Source organism: Drosophila yakuba, chromosome 2R (assembly GCF_016746365.2).
Source record: "Drosophila yakuba strain Tai18E2 chromosome 2R, Prin_Dyak_Tai18E2_2.1, whole genome shotgun sequence".
Taxonomy (NCBI): domain Eukaryota; kingdom Metazoa; phylum Arthropoda; class Insecta; order Diptera; family Drosophilidae; genus Drosophila; species Drosophila yakuba.
In genome coordinates, this window is record NC_052528.2 from 20,361,021 (window position 1) to 20,387,657 (window position 26,637).

The window sequence follows — 26,637 nt, forward strand, 5'->3', positions numbered from 1 at the left end:
TGCACTTGGCCACCGTAAAGTTTTCCCCAAACGAGGCCCCCAAACGTGCCGCGAAGTTTCTGGCAAGCCAAATGCAACGGATTGCAGCGGAGTGGAGCGCATTAATGCTACTGCTACTGCAACTGCGAACCCAAGCGAAACGAATTGCAGCGAACGAGCGAAGTGAGATTCGCAATCAAGTTGTCACGACGTCAGCGAAAGCAGAGATTAAATGCCATGCATACTTGCAGCTCAGCCATTTTGGCCGTGCCATGTCGTGGCCCATTGATTTATCGCAAATTGATGGTGTCACTCAATTGGCCCCCGCGTTTTTCATTTGAAGCCGCGATCAATGCAAATCCGTTTGTCTATGCACATCACGTGGCATCGTTTACCATCCGCCATTCACTATTCACCATTCACCTGAAGGAGACGGAGTGGCTCAGTCCTGAGAAATGCTGGGGGCTGTGTAATGAAGTGCCAGCTCCATGGGGCACTTCGATCCGAAGGGGAGGGGAAGTGAAATGGGAGTAATAGCAGTGATGAAAGTACTTCGTTAGGACAAAATGCATTCACTGCACTTCAAGAAGAGCGGGGTAGAACCTGAGATTCTTATTGAAATGAAGAGGATGAAGTTGAAAGGAGATGCAACTTAATAAATCTAAAAACAAACCAATGCATTGTCTCTTTGAAAAGTTGTCGCTATTGTCTCAGACAAAAGAACTAAACAAAACAAGCTTTAATGGTATGATATCTATGTATACAACCTACTTATGTTAAAGAATAGTACTAGATTAATTCCCCAAACTTCCAACCTTTTTTCCATGTGCAGCTATTCATTGATTTCTCGGCACACAAATTTGTGGCAGCTCCTTGGCATATTTCAAACGCTGCAAATGAGTGCGGCACACGCTGCTCCCGACAGAAAAGAGGGGTAGGTGAGGGGAAATGGGAATGGAAAGTGGGGAATGTGTGGGCGGCACAATCAGAGGCGCCATCACGGGTGCAGGACACATTTTGCAGCTGCACAGCCGCCTCCTAATAATATATGCAAAGCACTAACGACAGCAGTAATAAAAATGCATGAGGCTGTGGGCAGGCAAAAAAATTGCAACTGCGATAAAATGCGTGAGTGTGTGTGTGCGAGTGTGTGTGTGTGTGTTTCCATGAATATGGAAATTTTTTGGCATGACTGCTTGCTGCTCGGCTGACACACAGGGGCATTACAAAATGCTCAGGCGCTCGAGTTAATTGCCGGGCACATGGCGTATGCGTGATTTCTTCGAATTTGCCTCAAAGTATGCAATTTCCATTGACCACAGAAATGAAATGCCACCCCGGCAACAACTACTGCTGGCTATCAAAGCAATAAAACCAACAACGAAAAAAAATGCCAGACGGCAGGGAGGAGAAAAAAGTTCAAATGCACAAAGTTCGCAGTTCAGACCACAGAAATGTCAGTCGGAAAAAAATATATTGGGAGGGAAAAGTTTAAAATTCAAACAGCAAACTAAAGCTCACATGGCACACACAGAGGGAAAACACAGTGATAATTAAACTTTGGACAACGAAGAGCAGACAGTATCACTTCTGCCTTTGCCTTTGCATTTGCCTCAGCCATTGCCATTTGCCATTATTCAACTATTTTACTGACACTCGTAACACTTGTCGTGGGCGGCCAGCCGTGGCCAACATCTACATGCTGGCCTGGCCAAAAAGAAAATACAGAGAAATAAACCCCCCTTCCCCAAAAAAAAAAAAAAAAAAGTACACAAAAATAGACCAAGATGAGCACATACTATAGAGACAACGACAAAGGCGGCCCAGATGGAGGCGGAGTGAGTAGTAAACTTGTAACAACATCCTTATGCGATAACAAGCAGCGGCGGCCAACAATGGCAGGCGAAACTTATTTGCATAAATAAAAATTGAAAAAGCGGAAAATAAAAAAGCGAAGAAAGTGCTGGGAAATGGCAGCTAGTGAAGGGAGAGGGTGAGTGTAAGGCAAAATAAAAGACAAGTGCCAAGCAAATAGTGCAAAACTTTTCCTTTTGATGGCGAAATGCAGCTCGCAAAGGCAAATACACTCATGTACTTGCACTTGCACTTGCACTGCAGAAAGAGACGGACAGCGTTGTAATCCGGAGCGGAAAGAGAGATGGATATAGATTATGCGGCTGGTAAACGTTATTATTCTATTTTCCTGACGGCCAAAGTTTCGCTTATTGAATATGCGCAGGCCAAATGAAATTATGGAATTTATTTAGACATCCAATTGGCTCTTAGGTCCAACTTTTGCCGCAACTATTTCTGCAACCCTTTTTGCCAGATCACAAAATATATGTTGATGCTGAGGGGCTTGCAAAACTGTAAGCATAAATTACTCACATATTTAGGGAGGTGCTGAAATTAGCAAACTAACTTAAAAAGTATTTCAGATTACAAATTGGGTGTTAGATAGTATTTGGTACATGTGTCTACAGTGGAAAACCAGAGATATATTTAAACTACTAAATTTAAAATAATTTATAGTCGAAATGAGCTATGCATAATCATTTTTAGCTTGACTTCATTTGTGATGAACAACTTTGAAAAACATTTTAAGTCAATGTCAAAAAACCGAAACAAAATATAAATAAATATATACGCATTAATTTCTAAACAAAATAAATACGAACGCTTGAACACAAATCATGATCTTAGTATCAGCTTTAACCATCATGTTTATTTATTTGCCAGCACGGAAAATATGCGTTGATTCAGATAAATAGAGGAGTAAAGCGGCGAGTGAGTGAAACCGCAGGCGTAACCAAAGCCCGCTCATTAAATATACAGCGGAGTAAAATGTCAACGTGGAAATTAATTAACTCTTCGCTAAAGCCAGGACTACCCACTGACTGACCTGCTCCCCACTTTCCACTTCCCAATCCCCACTCGCGGCTCCATCATTCCAGCGCGGTTGAGGTCACATCGCTGGCAGTTCCAGGCTCATATTTCAATCAAAACTGCGACAGCTGCAAGCCAGCGGCATAAGCTTGAACACAATTTTGGCAACGGTCCATCAACGGTTTTGGCCCGCTTGGTCTGGACCAGATTCGCCTTCGCCTGCTTGCCACATCGCCACCTCGTGGCCGCCACAGCCGCGGCTCATCAATATTTACAAGCGGCGAGCCCCGAATTTGTCACCCCAACGTTTTCCAGGGGGCCGGAAAGTTAATTGCCAAATGACACAATTAATGCCGGAACGGCGGCAGTTGGAAAAAGGCCACAAGAACACACCCACACACCCACACAAGCTGGCCAAAATTGACAGTTGGGGGCCAAAATGGAGGCGGCTTAACCTCAAGATTAATGTACGGCAATTAAACGTTTAAGTGTTGATTAATGTGACTTTCTGTTTGGCAAAGGCCAGGATCAGCACGATGCCACAAGAAGCAGGTGGAGGATGCAGTGGCGATGGCTCTCGGCCAGTTGCCCAGCTGGCCAGCTGTCAATCTCAACGAAAGGAAAATAGAAGAAAACTCAAGGCGAACTGGCCTCGCGTTTTTCCATTTTCTTGATTGTTTTCCTTGTCGCTTTGTTTGCAATGGTCGCTTTTCGGGTGGCCATAAATTCCTTGAGTAGGCACTGCAACAACTCAAACTCAAACGGCAAAGACATTCGCATTTATCATCTTTACGGGTTAACTGCCAAAAATGCTTTGAGGCGCCCTGTGGAAAGTCGGTGGATAGAAAGTAGTAGAAGTAGAAAGTGGGTGGCAGTAGGAAAGAAACTGAGTGGAATTGCTCCATGGCTCACCAAATCCACAAAGTCAAACAATGTTGTATGCTTTACTAGTTTTATCATTGCTCCTCTGGCTCCTCTGGCTCATCAACCTCCATCCACCTCCACCTGCACCTCTCCCATCGTGGTTTTCCCTATATCACAGCCATATTTTTGCCCATCTTCCTTTATCCCATTTCACCCAGGGAAATTCGACTGCGTTTATCTTGTTGAGTAAGGTGAACAGAACACGAAGCATAAACTATGAATGTCAGATAAACAGCCGTCAGCGTCGCAGGACCAGCAAAAGCTGTAGGATCCGAAGGGTTCGCATTAGTGGTTGAGCGAATTTTAAAACCATTAGGTCCTTTCTGCTTTTCTACTTTCAACCGAATCCTGCCCTTTTCTTCTATAAAGAGCGAACTTTATTGGCTTGGCCAGCTTGGCATACTTTTTGACGCAATCGTAAATTCCACTGAAATCGCCAAGGGAAGAATAAAAATGTTATTCGATTTGCAACGACAGCGAGCGAAAACAAACCATTTCCAAGTAAAATTAATAATGGCAACCCAAACAGTTATCTATTTTACTTGCAATAAAATTCGCTTTAAAGTACTTTCTGGAAAATAAAGTATACCAAATGAGCCAAAATCAAGGCTTTAAAAACTGTGAAGTTTTCGTTAAGCTTGCTTGATAATTCACACTTTAATCACATTAAGATTTCCCACGTTCTAAGGACAAAAACGATGCTCCAAGTGCTTACTGATATTTAATTTACAAGTAATGCGAGTGAAACTTAGTTTGTGCTTAGTAGTAAACTCAGCACATGTATTCAGTTGTGGACCCGATTTATCTCTCCAGCAATAAAATATTCAAGACACAAGCATATCAACTTACGATTTGCCTGTCCTTGCACTTTTTCTACCAATTTCACAGATTTCCATCAACTTGGCTCCTGCTGACAGGCGAATATTTCCCTTCCAAGTAGCAGCGATCCGAGGGGAATACAATGGCAAGTTCTCGTGGCTGGCAAAACAAATGACTAGAAGAGGCTAGAGCAGCATTTCTGCTGATTTTCAAATGAAATTTTAATGAATCCAAACACACCCACATGCAGATATGTGCCACATTCTAGATACCAGATACCCATGACGAGTGCCAGGAATCGAAACTGAAGCTGAAACGGAAACTGAAAGCTGAAAACTGAAACTGTTTTTCGTGCCATTCGTGCGTCAACGAAATGTGAAATCTCCAGAGCGCCAAGCGGCCAAAAAATCTGTCTGTCCAAGTGTCCATCAGCTTCAGCATAACGACCCCAAAGGCACTCCCACTTGGCCCCCACATAAAGTAGCAATGTATATCTACGAATTTTTAAGACCCAGCATTTGGGGCATTATGCAAAGTACTTAGCTATTTGAAAGAAAAACTCCGAACAATTTGCACTATTTTTTTAATAGAATAAGGATTGCAACAATCCCATACTAATTATGATAATAAGTTGTTATTCCTAAATTAAGATCATTTAATAGCTGTTTCTACTTATTTTTGTTTTTTCTACTCAACTGAATTTCTGAATTTATATAGGGTAACTCCTAGTCAAGCCACTTGACTGCATCACGCTTTTTAATTTGCATTGGTGGCTGTGACCCCGCCACTTAATTATTTATCAGGGAACAGCGAAAACCTTCAGTGGAAAATGCAGAACTGCAAAACATTTTCCCCTCGTGTTCATTCACTGAATTAGTTGAAGCATACATCCGTTAGATACGATTCTGATGATGAATGGGCGGTCGGTTAATTGATACCGAAATTCGCAAATGAATACCCATTGTTCATTGTTCGGTTCGTCCTTTTTGGCTTTTGACTGTTGGCCGCTTGGCTGCTTGGCTGCTGAACAGGAACAGGTAGTGGGCAATTAAAACGGCTAAGGCTAAGGGATTTGCTCCTGATTCAGCGCCATTGTGTGTGAGGCGGTGCTGATGTCTTTAATTAAATTCGCCTTTAGCCGCAAATCCTTTTATGCCGCCGCCATTTTACTGGGGCTTCCTTTGGCATTTGACTTCGTCTTTGGCTGACGCCTTTCCAGTGTTTTTTCCGCTCTGAATCTGTGTGGATTCCAAGGATGCAACCGCAGTTGCCCCCGGGCAACCCCAGCTCCTGGCGAACAGCGGCGGCATCTTGTGATTTATTATTAAACATGAATATGAATTCCTGGATGAAATGTGCGCTAGGCGGAAGGCTGCAGGGGATTGAGACGAGAGAACTGAGGCAAAAGAAAGAAAGAACGCTGCCAGGACCTGTTGGCATTTTTATGCCAGCGTTTTTATGATTAATTAAAATTTATGCCCGAGCAAATTATGCTTCCAAGCACAAAGATCCATAGCCTCATAGCCACATAGACCCATGGACCTATAGAGCCGCATGCGTATAAATATTCCTATTCAACGCGCGGGCATCAATTCCTTGTGGCCATCAAGTCGCGTGATTAAGATTAAGAGGATTGTCATAAAGAAGAACCCAATTTGGGCAACTTAATTGGTGGCTCTCGAGGGGCAAGTGGCGCGAAAAAAGCAAAACTATGCCGAATGTCCGGGAAAAAAGTAAGCGCATTTCATATTTATTAAAGCAATAAAATAAAGTAGGAACCAACACGGGCGTCGCCCAGATAACGTGTCAGGACCCAGAGACATATCACCGTGTCAGCCACACACCACAGCCTTCACCCACACACGCACACATCACACACGCACACGCACTCATCACACACACACACATGCAGTAGGACATACTCCCACGCACACACTCACACAAATTGAGGGAGCCATTGTTGCTTTGGCTGCGGTTAACGTGCAAATTTGTGTGCTCCCATCACGATTGGCCTACGGATTTGTCGTAGGTCCCTGGGCAAGGATTCGCCTCGAATAAGTTAGTGTGGGCAGGGCCACAAATTTAAAATTAACCCTTTATAAAGGAGCACAGCTTTTGACCTTCAGTCGACGCGCTTGCACGACATGCTTAACCATAAATCCTAGGGAACGAAAGCCTCTTCTCGAGCTCGGCGAAATTAATCCGCTTTTGCAGGTGGCCCGTTTGTGCATTTTAAATCGGTGAATATAATTCCAGTCGCAATGCGATTAATTAATTGAATGAGTCTCAACTCTCGAGCCAAATGAAATAATTCAAGCATATTGGGATAAGGGAGATTCGCAGCAAATTGTCATTGCAGTAGCAGTAACATTGGCAGCACGCCGTACAATAATAAATAAATGGGAAACACGACGTGGCCGCGGGCATTTTTGGAAACAGGGCCGAAATGAAACTGAAATGAGGGAATAAGGAGCGAAGGTCGGGTGGGCTGACTCAAGTGGCTGCTTGGCAGTCAAGACAATTCGAAAAATGCTTTTAAAAGGAAATCAGTAGGGGAATTTCGCTTATGGGCAACTGATTGTGCCATCGAATCGGGCGGAACAAGTTGAACAAGTACCGGAGGGTTTGACGGAACAGGAAGGAAACGATTTTTTGTTGTCTTTGTTTTTTACTTTTTGTTTTTCCGTTTCTGGCTGGCGCCACACTTGGAAAATTGAATTGTTTTAGATTTTCCGTCCATTTTGGGTCCTCTCCCTGCCGCAGCGTATAAATCAAATTGGATTTTCTTGTGCACTTAGCTCCGAGTGACCGAATCGGAAGTAAACCCAAAACTCAATCAAAGGCTATCGATAAAAAGTTCATTAGTAGGCTGGCAGCGAATTGTTTAGCGGCATTTATTCCAGTAATCTATTGAAATCATTCGAGAATGGCGTATATTCGAAATTTTCTGAATTCCCCAAATGGCTGGAACCGACTCAATGAAAATATCAATGAAATAAACGCGCTGAATAGCTGCTTCTATTTCTTCAGCTTGAAAACGGGCTGCAAGTTGATAGCCGTATTCGAAGCCTTGGTAAGTGTGCTGCAAATGTACAGCATTTACATCACGGAGATGGAGATCAAGACCACAACCACAACCACGGAGTCACCGGACTCGCTGTTGGTCACCAGGGAACCGGACGGAGATATGCTGGGACCCAACACCGTGATGCCGATGTTTGAGAGCAATGTCTACTTCCAAAGGGCACTCAGCTCGTTGACTATCTTCAGATCCTTGCTGCTTATCATAGGTGCTGAATGGGTAAGTACCTTTTGATATAGGTATATATAATATATATAATACTATTCTTTTCCCAGAGCCACTTATACTGTCTCATCCTTTGGATTTGCATCACGTTCATCACCTTGCTAATCAGCACTTGTATTGATATCATACTAAATGGCAACCTGCCGACCCTGTTTATTTCTACTATTTCAATTTGTAAGTAAAGGTGTGGGGAACGTGTATATTTATACTATTTTTAAACTTTTTTTCAACAAATTTCAGTTCTCGAAATCTATTTCTGCGCAGTGGTTGCCTCGTTGGTTTTGAAGTTGCAGCAAAAACTTCGTCGTAATGTGCAGGAATCGGAAGTCCTTTTCACGCGCAACGAGGAAGTTTAATTAACGCGGGATAAATGAATTATACTTTAACATTTGCAAGCTCCTACTTATAATTATTTAATTTTTACTTGGGTAGTCGCATGCCCAAATTGAAAAAGCATGTAATTATAAAAATTCACAAAAAAATACACAATACACTAAAGTAGTTTGTCATTGTCATAGCTAAAACAAGACTATATTATGATGACTCAAAAGCGTTTTTAGCCCAGTTAAGTGGTAAAGCATATGGTAATGCAAACAAATATTTCATTGGTAGTTAAGTTATAGCATGCCTGGCCACTACAACCAATTTTTGAGACTACATATGCACAGATTGCTACTTAAACATGCGTTTATTGTGGCTAAGTAATTGCATTTGCATTTGCATTCAAAATCATGGAATATACACGAGCGGCGCGAAAACTTGCACATTTGCAATTGGAATTGGGGGAAAATCCCATCCAGCATGGCAAATGTGCGCAGTGAAAATACGAGTATAACATATCGGGGTGTAGGACACTCAAAAATTGATTGCACTGGCAAATTGGACAGGAAACAAAAGGCTGTGAAACGCTCGTTATCGCGATAACGAGAATTTCATCGGTGAAAATTGAAACCAAATATTGAGAGTATCGAGTTTAAATTCAAATTCTTACTTTTGCGTACGGCGATTTTTTGGGCGGTTCTCGCGAGGAGGTGGCCGCTGCTGCCGTGGGCGTGCCGCGTTTGTTGGGCCGATTCTTTTTGAGAACGATAACGCGCATGATGTGGCAGTTATATATACGAGTATTTGTATATATTTATGTATATATTATGTGAGAGAAGGGGGTGTACGTGTGCGTGTGGCTCTCGGCTACTGGTATTTTGGTACGAGTATTTATTTACGCAAAGTGTACGCAGTGTTTTTTTCTTTTGTTTAGCAAACAACAACAATTTCGAGGTGTCGCCGGAGTCGCTAGTCTCTCTATTAATTTTCTCAAGTGATGGCCGTTCACAAACGGGTTTCCACTCCTCGCGACATCGGAGGCGGATTCAGATATAGCTTTCGGATTCAGATTCAAATTCGGATTCGGATTCGGATGCGTATGCGAATTCAGATGCGGATACGGATACAGATACGGATGCGAAGTGTGTTTTGTGGGTGGTTGGTAGTAGTAGTATTTGGTGGTTACAAGTACGTGTACGGGTGCTATTGCGACTGCACCCACATTCGGGTGGTGCGGTGCAGGCACAAAGGTCACGAAATTACAAAATGCAAAGCGAGCCGAGCCTCTAGCTCTAGATAGATTTTTACATAGTTGATGTTGCAATTACTGAGTAAGAATAGATTAAACTACATCTAGATTAGCAAAGAGTATTGGATATTTACAGTACATACGAGCTATCTAGATTGATTGAGTTTTTGTTGTTGTGTTTTTTATTGGCATTAGTTTGCACACTAAGCTTCTGATTGGTGAAGTTCAGCACTTGGCCACGAATTTCGACTACTTGGCTAGAAGTTTATTGTAGAAGGCAGGCAAAAGATTTGAAGTAATTCTGGCAGTGCTACATTGATTCGATTAAATATTGTTTATTTATATTCTTTTCTATTTGTTTTTTGATTCGAATTTGTTTGGGCGCACGGTGCGTATGCGTGATTGGTTAATAAAGCTAAGTTTATTTTACATGGACTGTCTGGTTGACTAGTTTGGTTGCATTACTATTTTGATCATCGTTTGGTTACTTACGCGCTGAACTCAATTCAATTCAATTCAATCTTGTGTGTGTGGCTATCAAAATAGAGAACAACTCGCCTAGAAAAGCCTGCCCTGAACTGCGCTCTAAAATTATGCATATATATTAGGTGGATATATATATATATATATGAATGGTGTCTGTTTTCGGGATATATATATATATGTATATATATTTCGATTTTATTTGGATCTAAGGTTTGTGTTTAGTTTCGTTTGCTTTGGTTTGCTTAGCTAGCCCCTCCAGTTGCGCGATTGGCAGCCAATCGCACCTCAGTCGCGACGAAGAACGACGACGACGACGGCGCGTTTACGGATACGGATACGGCTGCGGAAGTACGGCTACGGCGCTACGGCACTACGGCACTACGGTACTACGGCTACGGCTAATTTGTCGAACGGATCACCCAAGAGCGGAGCTGGCGAGCCGCGTTACGTATACGTCGAAGTGCAAGCACGTGACTGACTCGGAGCGACCGTTGCACGCTGCTTTTATAAACAGCGACATCGGGAAAATGCTCAAATGTCTGGCAACGCTTCGCATGCAATTTTCCTCCCTCTCTCTCTCTCTCTCGCTCTCTGTCTCTCTCTCTTGCGCTCTCAACTGACTTTTCCGAGCCCTGTTCGGCAACAGCTGATTCACTTGCAGGCCCAGAGGTTGAGGTTACAGTCAAAAGACTGCTGGTTTTTGACCAAACTCGCACGCAGTTCTATTTTTTCACACCAGAAAACACAGAAAATTGCACAGCACACAAGGTAGTTTTAGTTGAGTAACCATCTTTTGTAGAACCGCAAAAAAACAGGAAACTGTTTAGTGGAAAATGCAGGACCAAAATCGAGGCATACTGCCGCACTGACCACGCACAAGCTAATCTACCGCAGGACTAAGCGAAAGGCGAAGGACGAACCTAACCCACAGTTGGCTCCCGCTGGCGGCTTTCATCGCTCCACCGAGCGAGAGGGATGGCGAAACGCTTGGGTCACATGCGCAGTCGGCAATCAGCTGTTTGACCTACATACGCGCGCCAGTTCATCTGTACTGTCAAGCGTGCAAACGGATGGCGGGGGGCGTGTGGGGGTCCCGACCCCGCCTAATGGAACTCATTAGATCTCGGCCATGAAAAGTTCCCCCAAAAAGCTGCCAGCAACAGGTCTGTAGAAAGCTAAGGAAAAGCTTTACCACGGAATAAACTTAAGTTCTAGCCTAGCTATTATTGTCGCTTTTTGCAGCTTTTCCAAGTTTTTCCGCTTTTCCGGTGTGCATTTTCCCGCTAAACTTGAGAGCTTTTCACCACGACCAAATCGAAACTCACCTGAGCCCTTATGGCCGCCAAGTGGATCTGCTTGGCCCGCAGGTCGAACTTCTTCATGGACAAATCCTCCTGCAGCTCGTTGACCTTGTTGTACAGCTGACCCTCGATTCCACGGGTCTGCGTTCGATTCAGTGCCTCAATGGAGTCCTGCGGGAGGAAAAGTAATCATTCACATTGATTATTTAAATGGAAATCATCATTAATATAAAAGAGTTTTTTTGTAAAAAGACATAAGTTTGTAACGTTTTTGGTTTATTTCAAATAAAGATCTACATGTACAAGTGGACCAGAAGTAGTAGATAGTAGTAGACTGGTTAAAAGCTTTCATAGGCAACAATACCAAATACCAAATCTTCAAAAATTATTGGAAAAATTTACCGAAAATGTCATCTAAAGAGATTTGTCAAGAAAGTCGGGGCATTTCGGAAAACTCACGTTGGAAGAACATTAAGTGCAGATGCAAAGCCATACCCAGACTCAAGAGCTTCCTTTACTTCTACGATTTGGAAAAAGGTTGCAGGATTATAGCAGGATTTGAGGCTTTGGTCAGCGTGATACAGATATTGGCTATATATTATTTAGCCAATAAATCCAGCCCAAGTCGTATGTTACCTGATCCCTTTTGGATCACCAAAATCGATAGACATGGAATAATCAAAAGGAGGTTTCTTTATCACACAAATCAGAACTTTTGCATGGGACTCGGATTGGTTACTCTACTCAACTCGCTGCTGCTGCTCATTGGAAGCAAATGGGTGAGAGTCAGTAAATCGTATTTAAACGTAATGGTTAATAATATTATTTTTCATAAAGGGCCACCAGGTGTGCCTCTTTCTCTGGATTTACATCACGCTGTTCACTACTCTCATATCGAATATAAATAATACCTTACGGAACCTTAATTTTACGCAAGCTTTCATAACATTTCCATCATTAGGTAAGTACCAAAACGATAAAAGTCTGCAAAATTATGGCCAATATAAAATCTTACAGCTCTTGAGGGCTACTTTGCATTGGTAGTTGCATCTCTGATTTGCAAATTACACGAGAAACGAGATGATTGCAGCTCATACACCGAAATGCACTCCTCGGACAGCGAAATGAGTACCGAAAGGATATAAGCAGATTTTGCTATTTATTTGCATGATATTTTGTGAATTTTAAATGTTTAGAGAAAAACTTGTATCTGGTAGGGCACTCACTCAAATAAAATCTGTGTAAACATAACAAACCATTTTTTTTTAAGTATCGCCATGGCTGCGATATCGTACTGTGAGCTTTTATTATTTTGTGTATTATTGTGGATTATTCATCTCACCTGCAGCTGACGTATTTGCAATTCCAATTCGATGGCCTCTCGCTTCAGCGACTCCAACGCGGAGCGTTGTGACAGTGTGGAGTGCCGGTCGAAGACCAACTCGTTCCGCAGGCAGGGCGTCATCTCCTGCGGCGCCCCACAAAAACAAAAACAATCACTTTAGTCCGCCGGACGACAGGTGCTAAGTGCACTACTACTCACGTTGTGGTCGCCCGCCTCCTCGCCGCCCTCCGCCTGCGGCGATGCAAAGAGCCGTCTGGGAATCTTCTGGGCCTGCGATGGCTGGGCCAGAAGTCGGACGAAGCTCACCAGATCCTGTTGAGGTGAGACAGCAGCGCACTGGTTGGTCAGGCTGTTGTACCGCTTGGCTTGGTCATTGCCCTGTGGAGATATGCGAGTAGTTATGATTTGGACACATTTCCCAGGCATTCCCATTCTGGCACAGATGTTGTGGGTTTCCATAAAATCCAGTTGCATTTACACTTTACACTTAGCTAATAATTGCTTACCGCTAACAGTTCTTAAAACAATCTGTGCCTATCTAGTTTCTTAAGCCCAGACTAAGACTTGTATTCTTTATTATTATATGCATTTTACCTCGAGCTACCAATGTACATATTTTGACCCCTACCCTGTATACACAATTCCGCTAAAAAGTGTCGCAATCATCACGCAAGTCCTGCCCACGCATTAGGCAAATTACCAGAGAAAATTGCTACCCCGCGCAATTATAATAATCGTGTACAAATTACTGTCCAGGAAACAAAAGGTGCTGCAGAAATTAACTCGAATTCGAGGTGCCACTGGCCACTGACCACTGCCCACTACTATACAACCACACTGTACACTATACTATACTATAGGATGTTTATGGGGTGCGACAACCACCTGCTGCAGTGATAAATCACTGGCCGGCGGGGCACTCACCTTGCCGGCAATTACTTCTGCGCCCTGCATCAGCGAGTCGGACACAATGGCGACCAGGTCGTTGTGGATCTCCTCCAGCTCCTGCATCTGCTGGGGCAGGGTGTCCGTGTGGTAGGCCTCCAGCATTCCATTTGTGGCATGCAGCTGCTGCACGTACGCATTATGGGCGTCGATGTATTCGGTGAGCGAGTGCTGGCTGGGATTCTGTCGGTGGGCCAGGTGGCACTGCTTGTACTCCACACGGCACTGTGGACAGAAAGGAACGGCATTGGCAATGGAAATGGCAACCAACAAAGGGAGTGGGTGAAAGGCCCCAAGGGTTGGGTGGGTGGTCAATTTATGGGTAATCACAGAAAAGGGTAAATTGGCACACGCACAATGTACAATGGACAGAGCAATTGACGGGCAATTGGACTGGCCCACACTGCGTATGCGTTATTTTCCGCTCCAAAAGAATTTTAAGGCATCTTAAAGCGCTGTTCGGTAAGATTACTTGTGGGACTTGAAGACCTTGAGGACCTTTGTGTGTTAATTAACACTTTTTGCTAATTAAACTCACCTTTGACAGCTTCTCTTCAGTCTTTGCGATAATAGTCTCAAAAGACTCCCTGTGTGTAAATATTTTACGGCTTTGAACTTTGCGATGAAAGGATTTATCCAGCATTGGTCGCGACACCTAAAGAAGTGGGTAAATAAATTATGTATGGCATATTATTTAGTCCCCTGCCAGTTTTACAGAACGCAAAAAAAAAAGGGCAAATCATCGTGAAAAATGAAAATTAAATGTGTAAGCCAAATGAAACAAAGCAAACGCGGCGGCAAAACAACATTATTCGGCACTCGAAAAAACATGTCATTTCCCAGGGCGCCGCAGCGCCACGCCCCCACTAATTAACCATAATTAGAGTCTGCCTTTTATAATGCAAATAGTGAATTTTGTTTTTTTTTTTCGTTCTGCCTCAAGGCCACAAACACACATGTGTGGCTTGGCCATCCGATCCATGTGGTAACTGGTACAAATAAAATTATCATATATTACTATTAGTATAAATCTGGCTATTGTTTCAAAAGAGAAAATAAATCAATGAATTCCTGCATTAAGTTAATTAAAATTCTTTCAGGGCAAGTGCACGACAAGCGGCGTATATAGTTCTGTATAGTACTATTTTCGGTGAAGGCAACTGAATATTTAACGCGACACGATATTGCCATTAACCCATTTCGCTTTCGGCAACTTATTCGACCAAACAAAAACCCCAATTTAAAGGACTCTCACCTGGCGGGAAAGGACGCTGGCCACGTCGTTGGAGGCCTGTGAATCGGTTTCGACCTCCTGCAGGAATGTTTCCCATGCCTGAAAGATGGCCAAGTGGCAGGCGGGTCTGCACGCCACTCGGTTTGGGTTTTGGCAACTGAATTTGGCTGGAAAAATCGTTTGGGGCCACTTACCTTTCTTTGCGTAATTCGGCATTCTTCTTGCGATAATTGGAAACCGCAACTTGGAGGGCAGTTGCGTGTTCCTCGTACAGACGGGATAGTGTTTCGGAGAAATCGGATACTGTAATTGAATTAAGTTGAGTGAGTGCGCTTTAAGGTCAAATAAAACTAAAAAGGCAGTCACGCTTTATGACGGGCCACAAAGTGCATTAGACACAATGAAAGCACCGGAAACGGATATGCCAACAGGGGAGAGGTGGTCACTTCCGGCTGAAGTCTTTGTGCTTTTCGTCACATCTCAAAATCGCAAGGCTGCGCTCGAAAGTGAGCAAAAAATACCTTAGACAATAAAATTGTTTTATTTGCGTTTAAATAATATATTTTAGAACTTTTTTCAGAGTGTGAACTTTTTGTGTTTCCCTTACTTGATTTTTCCTGAAACAAAAGCCGCCAGTTTATGTGCTGTGAAGCACAAAAAGGCAGTCTTTAAAAGAACTGACTGCCTGTTGGATAATCCATCACATTTACGATTACTCAGGTATATATGAATATGGATGTTTGGCTTTTAGCCACTTAAGCTGCCAGTTTATGGGCCAATCGTTTAACGGCCTGCCAGATACGCGATTATAGCGTTGTCGGCAACAGGTTGTCAAACGGGTTGAAACTGAAAGGCACAAGTTTCTGATGCTGTCCAAGGCAACTTTAATTTAATCAATAATTTTTGTACTTCAACTTCTCTGACTCTCTGATTTCACATGCAGTTCACAGCAAAAATGTTATTAAAAACTTTACAGGCTACACAAAACTACCGCAAACTCTGCTGTTCGCCAGTTCCACTGCCAGTGCCAAAGGTGCCATCCGCTGGGACAACTTCCTCCGACAGCGCCGTAATTCAAAGTCAAAGTTATGTCGAAAAGTTGCAGCTGTGTCAGAGGATGTTGTTCGTTGGGTAAACATACTCATAGTTGGAATGTGAAAATAGCGAATTTACGAGGCTTTGCTGGCTCGAAGAGGCGCTGCCTTAACTGATTTATGTCTCAATCTGACGACCCGACAAAGACAATCGGCAATCGAAATCAATAAGCCATAAAAGCGAGTACTGAAACTTATCAAATAAAACGCTGCCACCTAAATTGCTTTTTGTTTTTGTTTTCCCGTTTCCATTTCAGGGCGCAGCGCAAGCCCGCTGTTTGTCAACTTCAGCTTTTTGTGCCACCTGGCGAGCGTGTCAGGTGTGAAAGTCTGCCACGCGACACGTGTACTCCCATGTGGCGGATAGCAGTTGGGATAGCGGTTGCGATAGGAGTTGGAAATATATTGGCTTCTGGTTTAACTCACCTGTTTTAATTAACTTAAAGTTGACATTGTTCTGGGATTTGAAAGCCTCGTTCAAACTGCTGTGACTGTAATCCTTGAGCACGCCGTTGTAGGACGCCATGCTGCCGCCCGGGGGGCTAAGGGAACCACCACGTGGTCCCCTCCACCCGAAGATCCTCCTCCTACGACTTCTTCGACCACTTGAAGATTTTACCGAAGAACCTGCCAACGACAATATCGTTATCACTCACTGCACTTACAGCAAATGTGTTAGCCATTTTTTACTCGAAACCAAAAATTAATCAACTCGTAAAACCAAACAATTAAATCAAGAAAACAAACAAAACAGAACGCAGCGTAAATTCCAAACAAAACGAACCGAATTGAAAGCAAACAAATGAGAATTTCCAAACGAAATGTGATTTGATTTCGGGCGGTTGGAGTAAAGTATCCGTCAGGCAATGTCAGGAATTATTTTGGCCACGCCATAGTAAATACACAAGTCAGTTCTCCATTCCCCTTGGCCAATCAAACAGATCGCTGCCTTTTGTATTTATGCATAAATAATGAGTGGAGGCAGCTTCCCTCCACTTTCCTTCACTTTTTCTATCGCTCCTATTTTCGCTTTGCGCCAAGTCGGAAATTCGAGTATTTCAGTCCAAGACAGCTCCCTAAACCCGAGCCCCATTACCAAAGTCAACAAAAGGACCTCAACAACAGCGGTCAAAATGGTGGTTCACCCTTTAGTACTGAGCACTAATATATTACAAGTACTTAACTTGCAATTTGTTATTAACAATCAAGAGCTATGCCTATTGAGCAGCAACGTTTAAATATTTACGCAAATATTGAAAAGCTTTAGCAAGTAAAATTTTAAATAAACAAATTTTTCTGAAAGCTTAGTTCATTGGATTGCTTTAAAGACAATGAAACAGGCAGGTGAATAGAAACAAAACTGTTTACTTAAAATACAATTGTTCTACACCGATTTCCTTCCGATAAAATGGCGATGAAATGCTCAGTACTATACATTTAGACCCCACTGTACGTAGGTGCCTCTGACTGGCTGCTCTTTGGCTCCTTCTGGGAGATGGGATGGGAGTCCCCTCATTTAAAATTCAATCAATAAATGAAGCGTAATTTCATTGCCGCGGCGAGAGTCGAGATTTCGTTAGAACACATTCGCAGCTAAAAAGACTCGTGGGTCCGTTTGTTTGGTATGTCTGGTGATTGTTTCACCCGGACTCCCAGCTCCATCAGCTCGACCCTCCTAAAGTCCAAGTCCAAACCGAGTGTCCAAAGTGTCTGGCGTGTTTGTTTGGACACGCTCACACGAGGCTCAATTACTGTCCGACTGGTTGGCCCAATGAAATATGTAGGAGCTGCAGCGGATCCCCCACGAAAGTGTGCTTTAGAAATTATTAAAGGACCCGGCTGCATGAAATGGTCGGCTGTCGCATCCTTTTTGCCCCGTCCAATTTGAAGTAACATTGCCGGAATAAACAAGGCGTGTCCGAGATTTCCAGCGATCACGTAGCTCTTGATTTACTTTGCCGCTGGTCATCAAATTTGCCGCGCTGTGAACTTTGAAATGAATTCCAGTGGGTGGTTGTACTGCTTGCTAGTGGTGCTGGTGGTGCTGGTGGTGCTTATGGTGCCAGTGGTTTGGCAGGATCTCGGGCAGTTCGAGCTCACGTGCCAGCTGCAAGGATGTCGTTATCGCTGTTGTTGATTACACTTCACGCGCTGCTAAGCTGACATTCATTTCGGAACACCAGTCTCAGCTGGATGTGCTCCTGCCCCTTTTGCTCCTGCTCCTTCTCCTTCTCAAGTTCCTAGTAGAATTATGTGCGTGCTTGCATTCGGAGAATGCGCTCCAGGCACGCAACTCAGTTGTAGCTCCAGTTACACTCGCAGCTGCATCCACGGGCACAGGTAATCCAATTATGCATGCGAGGAGCAGCTGTGGACCCCACTCAAGCGATAACGTGGCACGATGGATATGCAGATGGGAATTGGGAAATGGGAAATGGGCGGGCGAAAATTCAAGCATCCTAAGCACCTTAAGTTCGCCTTTGTGTGTTTGTGTGTGTTTAGTACCAAAAGTTAACCAAGCTTAACTAAGCGAGGACGGCACAAGGATGGGGTTTGCGAGCATTGGCAGAGCCAAAGGCTGAGTATCCTTGGAAAAACTGCGAACTAGAAATCTGAGAGTCCATTGTGAGGATGCTGGTCTTGTTGTGCAGGAATTGAACGAGTTCGTAATGCGGCTAATTGAAAGGTTCAAGGGCAGAAATGGACTGAAGCACAAACACCACCACTTTGTGTTTTTCGTTTACTGGTAATCTGAGTACATGCTGATAGTTACACAAGCTGCTAAAATAACCACCACCTAAACCAAATTGTAGGTTTCTAACAAGGCACACTCTAAATGGAATCGGACACATGGAATAGGTTTAAGATATTTAAAAAGATAGATACGAATATGTATTATACTGATAATCCAAGGATACTCTGTAGAAATGAAGTGCTTTAAGGCATTCACAAACTTGTATAACAGAACTCCAAACTGCGACTCAAACTTGCAGCGAATGAATAGTTGCTTTAAACTAAAAAGAAGTGCCAGAATTGTCACATTCACAAATCTTGATGGAATTCCATTTGCTTGGAAAGTTGAGAGATGATATGGTGCATGGGTTTCCAACTCAAATTGAATGCCATCAGATTGCTAGGAAGTGAATTCCAGAACACTCCCCGTATGCTGCATGTTATGGCGATCAACTCGAGGTTGTTTCTACGAGACGCGCGGCAAACAACTGTAAACGATTCGATTAGCAGGTGCAAGAGAAGGCTTGGAAGGCACCTGTCACCTTTGGAAGGCGTTCCGCCCGAACTGGCACCGCCCCCTCCGCCGCCGCCGCCCGTCGAGTTGGAACCCCTGGCCGCCGCTCCACTGGCCTGTCCGCCCACCGCTCCGTCGCACTGATCGGCACTCCGTGACCTGGCGCCGGCCATCCTTTCCCGATCCTCGCGCGGCGAACGCGCAAATAGGCCGCCACCGCTGCCGCCGCCCTTGCCCGCCGGACTCCGCGTCCTTGGTGAATCGTAGACACCCGCATAGTTCTCCAGAGGCGGCGAGTAGCCCCTCCCACTGCCATCAGCTGGCGCCGTGTGCGGGGTTTTCGGCTGAAGCTTGATGACCGGCTCGCGGGCCTCGAAGAATGCATCGAAGTTGTTCTGGCGCAGATTCTCGCTGCTGAAGACGGGATTCTCGACGTGCACATGCACATCCTCGCGCAGTCTGTTGCTCTCCCTCGTGTCCGAGGAGCTGGAGCGGCCCAATCGCCCCAGCGGCAGGTGGAGCTTGGGCCGCAGACGCGATTTTCCGGTGGGCGATTTACTGCCGGATGCGCTGGCCGAGGATCTTTCCGGCGGCAGATCCATGGGCGACATTGGTCGACCCCATCCCGGTCCAAAGTGAGCGTGCGTGGGATCCGGCGTGGGTGGCTCCAGAAAGATGCTGGGGCTGCGTGAGCGGAGGTCCCCATACTGCTCTAGTGCTCCTCCTGCTGCCGAATCCTGATCGATGGCTGCGCTGCTGCGCTGGAATGGTGCTCGTCCTTGTCCAGTGGCACTGCTCCCCTGCATCTGGCTGGCATCATTATAATCATTATACATGGACGCAGTAGGCGGCCGCTGGGGGTTCCTCCGTAGGCTGCTCCTCTTCGTGGAGCCCTGGTGCGAAAGATTCGAGTTATTGGAGTGGGTCAGCGAGGCGCGCGATGTGCGGCGTGTGGGCGTGGGCGGCAGGCTCTGAGATTGGCACTGAAAAGCTGCTGGTGATGCTGCTGCCTCCTCGAAGTTAAAGAAGTTGGAGGCAACCGGTGATCCCGGGTAGGTGAACGGCGGTGAGGCTGGCGGAGATCCTGGATAGAAAGGGGCTAGTGCTGCCGGAGCGGTTGCTGGCTGGATGGCAATGGGCGGAGTGATGGCCTCGAAGTGGACGGCGGCGTTAGTTGGGACTTTGCTGGTGCTGTGACCGGCAAGGTTACTGGTGGTGCTGGTGGTGGTGTTGGTGGTGGTGGCTCTGGCTGGATACTCGATGGGCACAAGTGGCTCGGGCAGGCAGTCAAGTGAGGGTCGCGGTTTCACACGTGGCGCAAAGAAACCATAGGTCATCAAGATGAGCTCATCGGCGGGATATATTACGTACATTCCTCACGGTCCCCATGTGGCATGGTGGCACAGCGCTAAGTTGGATCTCAGCTGTTGGCTTGACTGTCTCTTGGTTTCTGGGGGATTCTTTGGGGGTAACTCTAATCAGGGTTCGGTGGGTTCGTTCTAGTTGGGTCTTATTCGAGTTCCTGTCTTTTTAGGGTTCTCAGTTAGCAGTGCTGTCAGCTGTCTGTCTTTTGTGGGTTCGTTGTCTAACTAAAGTGCTTCAAGTTACCAAAAAAAACAATATAGAGAGTATCTAGGTTCGTTTACAACTAGGACTTAACGTACTTTCTGCTAGTCGGGTATATCACAAAGTGAGTTCAAGTTTAGCTAATTTCTCGGGGACGTGCTGTCATTTGGATCGCTGCATGTTGTCGATACTTAAAGACGATGCTAAAACGAGAAGAAAGAAAACAAAACAAGTCCATGATTAATTAGTCGTAATTACAGAATACTACATTTTAGAACACAAAACGAAAAGTTTGGCCGCAAAACCAAACAGAGCTCAGCTTGTGCCTCATTAAAAATATTCCTTTCTTTCTGCTCGTCGCTCATTCATGCGAGTCGTTTTGCTCATTAAATTGTTCCGTTTCCCTGGAAGAGCAGAAGTTACCACTCGAGGGCCATGATTTGGGTCAAACTTTGGGCTCTCCCTCTACTTCTTCTGCTCTAAGTTGGTAAACAAAGTTTGACCGGGGGCAAATTTCTGGCCAGGTTTGCATGGCCAAGGCCAAGGGCCCAAACAACTCGGGGGCCAGGTGGCAAATTGTCAGGGTGCCAATTGTACAATAGCTACAAGGAAACTGCCAAGAACAAATTTTTCGCACCTATATGTTTGACTAATATGGGATAGGGGTAATATGGGATATATTTATGGCTAAATATGCATTAATCTTAAATTAGATGCAAAAGAATTTAAAAGCTGTACTCCTTTTCCGTATAATAAATTTACTTAAGTTAAACTCTGAGTTTAGCAATCGCTCACTGTTCACAGGCTGGCTGCTCAAACACAAATTAACAGGAATTGGCAATGACAGGTCGAGCTGAAAGTTAGTTGGCTAAAACACCAACCACCCACTAAGTTTGTGCGTGTCTAAGCCACTTGTGGGTGTGTGTGCGTGCGGATGTGTGTGTGTGTGTGTGTGGATGGGAGTGTGGATGGTAGGCGAATTACTGGCTCGCCACATGCAAGGCTTATTATTATGCCATTTTATTGGCCAATCGATGGGCCCATATCAATTAAATTTGCATTAAATATTCATGATAACCGATGGTTACACGCCGCTTTAATTATCGGATCAGAATTAACTGGATGAGTGATTATAGCGTGCCATTGTCTTCTCCTTCCAGGCAAAGTTTATGGGTCTTTCAATTGCTGAACATTTCACGGATTTCTGTCCATGCTATATTGCCATATTGGAAACTATAAAAGTGCTGTGCAAGACTTTAATCATGCAGTTCAAAAGGTGAAGTAAAGTAATCAGCTTATTGATCAAATCGAAGTATATTAATGGGAAATAATCTTTATTGTTGCAGAAGTAGTATGGTTATTCAAAGATGTTAAAATCATCTAAGTTTCATGTATACTTATTTTGTTTAATGCGTATGTTTTTGGTAGTATGGTTATTTAAAGATGCTAAAATCAATTAAGTTTCACGTATACTTATTTTGTTTAATGCGTATGTTTTTTGGTAAATTAAGTAAACAGTTAAATCACATTTTGCAATGCTATGGGGCTTAAGTAGCTTTCGCGAGAGCAATTCCATTTTAATTTTAATTCCCGTCTTAGGAATCTCGTCCGACTAAAGCTCATGTTTTAAAATGAACGATTTGCATAATTGATATACAAATATAATGGATACTGACCCAATAATATTCGCCCACGAAATAAGAGAGGGCGGTCCTTGGCCGGCATTAAAATCGCATTACGCGCACAACGGCCCGGGAAATCGGGGGAGATTAAATTCATATATCGCGCACGGCGGCCTTGCGTGTGCGTATGTGAAAATGAGGAAAACCCGAAAAGAAAACTTACAACAAGAATGCGATGCGATGGATGGGAGGGGGGAGAGCGAGGGGGGAGGAGCATACGAACAAGTATGAGGAAAAGCCAAAGCCAAGACAGAAATTGCATTTCATAAATGGGGGGCTACACAGCTTGTGGCAAGGCGAGCCGAAAAGAAATCACGCAATTTAATTCAATGTGAATTATTTATTAGCTGCCAGATAGGGGCGGTCGCATGAATAATTCCCCATATTTAATGCCGTGACGGTGGGGCCACGAAGGTTGCCAAGGAGGTGGAGAACAGGAGGAGGAGCAAGAGGAGCAGGAGGAGGTTGGCACAGAAAGGAGGAGCAGTCACTGCTGATGACACTATCCGGCGGGGTACGCAAATATTTCCTTTTCATCCCCAGCTTTCAACCCCAATCCCACACTGACTCACACACACATAATTGAATTGTTTTGCTGCACTTTACCAGCTCGTTAAATCTGTCAACATTGATCAATCAAACCGAGTGAGAGGGGGGGAGTAAGTGAAAGTGGGCGGGCAAAGAGAAAGTTGTCCCATCAGCAGCTGAAAGTTATAAAAGCCAAGGGATTCGGGAATTTCCTCCAGCAACGACTGGCATTTTGAAAGCCTTTCCAGCCTCGAGCAGAAAAAGGCAGACGAAAGTAATTTTCCATTTTGCAAAAATGCACAAGCAGCAGCCCATGAAAGGGCAAATGGCAACTACTTCAATGGAAATTAATTAACTACAGAAAACAATGAAGCCTGCAGAGCGATGGCAGTTCGCTTATCAGAACGAGGAAGCCAAGCAGCAAAGAAATTGTTATAAATAATCAAGCAGACAAACGCCTCGTTTTGGCTAGCTGCACATTGGCAAGAGATGCTAATATGCTGCGAATGCCCAGGAAAAGCCGGCCAACTCGCATAGAGGAAGCAAACTTGACTCAAGTGCATTGTCAAGGCGGTACACGAAAACAGAAACAGCAACAGAAATGGCCAAGAAATAAAAAAGGAAAGCAAGGAAAACATCGAGGAGGAGGAGCAATGTGAAGGCGCCCATGCGACGATGCACTTGCTCTCGGCCAGCGACATACATAATTACATGGCAGTGAGCCCAGAAGACGGGGCACATACTCGTATGTATTTATAAAGCGTATTTAAAAGGCGTATAAACACATAAACAAATGTATTATTGTCGGTCTGCACGCCGAGGTATTCGCCGTCTGCTATGAGAATACAAATTAACCAAATTCCTTGCAACTTGCTATGAAAATACGAGAACATGCTAAGATCAAGGCAACTATCGTGGCTGCCTTTGACCCTGCTTTTGAATTCCACCTCAAGTTGTGGGGCTTGAAAAACGCTCTGCGCTGCTTGCTTTTATTTCATTTTTCTAATTAAATCTAAATGCATATAAATAAATATTTGGCCCGCTAAGAATATGTTCTCTGAATAGGTTACTGGGATTGCTACAAAAATAAGACACTCAAGTGAGGAAAGCTTGTGAGCTGGAAAATTTACATCATTATACATTTTTTACGAAGATTAGAGAGTATTCTAGACTTGAAGAGAAGTATGTAACAGGTTAAAGGAATTCCTACAGCCAATATATTCAGACTATATAATATCTTAATATCTTAAATTCTTAAGAACAAACCATTTATACAATAGTCTTTTTTTCTTATATTTTATTCTTTAAAATTAATAATAGTGTCATCCTTTTAATGCTTAAGTGGGCAAACATTCTGTATGCCGAATCATATTTCTAATTTCTTTTTTATGTCGAGTACAACAAATTCATTCAAATAACAAACACAAAAACTCAGAACGCGTAGTTATTTGCCTTGCTATAAGAATGCACATAACAAAAATTCTTTAAAACGTTCCACAGAAACAGAAAGAAGAAATCTGAATCAAAGGTCAAGGAAAATCTACCGAATTATTTGGATGCTGAAGAGAAATTTCGCATGCTAATTTGATTTTCAAAATGAATAAAACACAGTGCATATGCATACACATTAATATGGCTTAAGCAAATCCTAAAAGTTATTCAGTTTGCTTTAAGAAGATAACTACAGAAACTTCAAGTTATTCAGTTTGCTTTAAGATGATAACTATGCAACTTGCCATGTATTTCTAAAGCAAAGTACAATATTTTGGTTAGCAGACACATATTTTGTATTCGCCATTAGGCCAATTAGCTAGCTGCCTTTAACTGCACTGCCAATCAAAAAGAAGGTCATTCATGTAATGGCTCAATCAATCTCATTTCTCCCAGTTCGCTTAGGAATTTTGCACTCCAGCTGAGAAAACATGACGAACAATAAAGTTTTGTGCTGATTTGTGTGGGCCATAATTCGCCATAATTCCCCTGCACATCCAAATGGGCATAACCATCAAAGGCAGGCGCAAAAAAAATACAAAGACACAATGATACAATGATACAGGTAGCATAGACATGTGATACTTATGCAAAAGGAAATTATATAAATAGGAAGGGGGCTGCGCTGCGAAAGCAAAGCAAACAAAGCTGTCGAAAAGAGTAAACTCAATTTATGAGAAAAGCCTTGGCAGAGGCTGGCGAAATGCGGAGCAGCTTCAACGCAAATTGCGTATTCGCAACGTGGGCCCATGCAGAGTTACCCGAGCAGCAAAACCAGGCGCAGAGGGTTGGCGCTTTGATGGGTATGGGTTCCAATTGAAATTCAGTCTGACACGCACAGGCTGACAGAAGAGCAGTCCGTCATTTTCGGGACGTGAACAAGTTTCGGGCATGGAATCCACATTAGGGTAATTAAATTGGATCTGTTCAAACCGCAGGTGTTATACGTACATAAAAGCTCTTTCTACTTTGATTCAGATACCAATAATTTACAGGATTATACACTTATGGTCAATCTATAAACAACTACTGATTAAAAAACATACATACAAATATCAATTTCAATATTCAATCTTAAAAGGCTTATAAACACAAACACACACAAAATATAAGATAGAAATGCAATATCCTTAAAACCAACTATCTGTACAACAAATGTGTATTAAATACCAATAGCCATAATTCAAAATTACTAAAACCAAAACAAAATCTCATTTACAGCAAGAATTTGCAGGAACAAAGAGCTCTTCATGAATTGGTATTAAATTTACACCATTGTCAGGATGTCCAACTCACCGTTCAGAGAATCTGCAGCTAAGTTGTATTCGTATCGGTTCGTTGGGTTGACATTTCTATATTCCCCTTAAATTTGAATGTAACACAAATATTTGTTTGTTTACACAACACACGCACTCGCACTGTTGTTTGTTCGATTCACTGGGTTTACATATGTGGCACATGAATGTAGTGCGTTGGGTTGGCTTTCGCTTTCGCTTTTGGTTTGGTTTGTTTTTTGGTTTTTGGTTAAGTTTCGATTCGATTTGGTAGGGGGCTAGACTTTGTGGCTCGTTTCGAGTCGTTTTAGTTGCACTTCCATTATTTTTTGCAATCTTTATTCATGTGTCGCTGGCACAACGACAACACACACAACATAAATAATAATAACAACAACAGGAACTACGACCGATCGACGACGAATTTAGACTGAGACTCGAGCAGCTGTAAGCATTTAAATATTTTGACAATTCTTGTTTGTGTTCCGCCGCTCTTTCTTTTTGCTGTGCTTTCTCGCGATTCTCATGGCTGCTCTACTGATGTTGCTGCTAGTTGCTTGGCTGCTGCTGTTGCTGTTGCTGCAAATGTTGCTCCTGTTGCTGTTGCTGTTGCTGCTTCTGATACTGTTGCTGCTGCTGCTGGCTGTACGCATGTTGCCGCCTTTGATAATAATATCATATCGCTGCCATGGCGCTGCTGTTTGTCGAGCGCTTCAATTGGAACACACAGACGAGCGCTTTTGTTTGCCGTGGGTGAACGGGGCGTATGCACGATATGCTTTCATTGGCCTTAGCCAGTATTAACAGACCAGTTTATACCGCATCCGTGACGTTGCTCATCCAGCCAATGACGTCATGGCCGCTGTCACAGCTGTCACGCGCAGAAAGTGTTCAAACACTATTTATAGACGCAACGGCCTCCCGCACCGCACGCCGCCAACCGCCCATTCCTCCATCAG

At 43.8% G+C, this 26,637-nt stretch overlaps 3 protein-coding genes across 3 annotated transcripts in view; 2 read left to right on the forward strand and 1 right to left on the reverse strand.

The window, feature by feature from the left end:
- LOC6531571 overlaps positions 1-19,956 on the reverse strand; it is a 58,076-nt gene extending 38,120 nt beyond the window's left edge. Inside the window, 9 exon segments of the mRNA XM_039372958.2 lie at positions 11,297-11,443; positions 12,615-12,740; positions 12,816-12,995; positions 13,542-13,787; positions 14,101-14,217; positions 14,818-14,923; positions 14,991-15,099; positions 16,317-16,517; positions 19,159-19,956. Coding sequence (XP_039228892.1) covers positions 11,297-11,443; positions 12,615-12,740; positions 12,816-12,995; positions 13,542-13,787; positions 14,101-14,217; positions 14,818-14,923; positions 14,991-15,099; positions 16,317-16,517; positions 19,159-19,843 — 1,917 coding nt within the window. The 5' untranslated portion in view covers positions 19,844-19,956.
- Positions 7,461-8,324, forward strand: LOC6531572. The gene is made up of 3 exons (XM_002092334.4): positions 7,461-7,909; positions 7,966-8,089; positions 8,156-8,324. Exons 1-3 carry the CDS (start codon positions 7,535-7,537, stop codon positions 8,269-8,271), a joined length of 615 nt encoding a protein of 204 aa, XP_002092370.1. The 5' UTR covers positions 7,461-7,534; the 3' UTR covers positions 8,272-8,324.
- On the forward strand, positions 11,587-12,523 carry LOC6531573. The gene is made up of 3 exons (XM_002092335.3): positions 11,587-12,051; positions 12,110-12,233; positions 12,290-12,523. Exons 1-3 carry the CDS (start codon positions 11,680-11,682, stop codon positions 12,415-12,417), a joined length of 624 nt encoding a protein of 207 aa, XP_002092371.2. The 5' UTR covers positions 11,587-11,679; the 3' UTR covers positions 12,418-12,523.
- Positions 19,957-26,637: the final 6,681 nt, after the last annotated feature.

Coding starts and splice junctions, on each gene's coding strand:
- LOC6531572 (XM_002092334.4), top strand. CDS start 7,535: ATGGCGTATATTCGAAATTTTCTGAATTCCCCAAATGGCTGGAACCGA. Junction 7,910..7,965: donor TTATCATAGGTGCTGAATGG/GTAAGTACCTTT, acceptor TTCTTTTCCCAG/AGCCACTTATACTGTCTCAT. Junction 8,090..8,155: donor TATTTCTACTATTTCAATTT/GTAAGTAAAGGT, acceptor AACAAATTTCAG/TTCTCGAAATCTATTTCTGC.
- LOC6531573 (XM_002092335.3), top strand. CDS start 11,680: ATGTCATCTAAAGAGATTTGTCAAGAAAGTCGGGGCATTTCGGAAAAC. Junction 12,052..12,109: donor TGCTCATTGGAAGCAAATGG/GTGAGAGTCAGT, acceptor TTTTTCATAAAG/GGCCACCAGGTGTGCCTCTT. Junction 12,234..12,289: donor CATAACATTTCCATCATTAG/GTAAGTACCAAA, acceptor AAAATCTTACAG/CTCTTGAGGGCTACTTTGCA.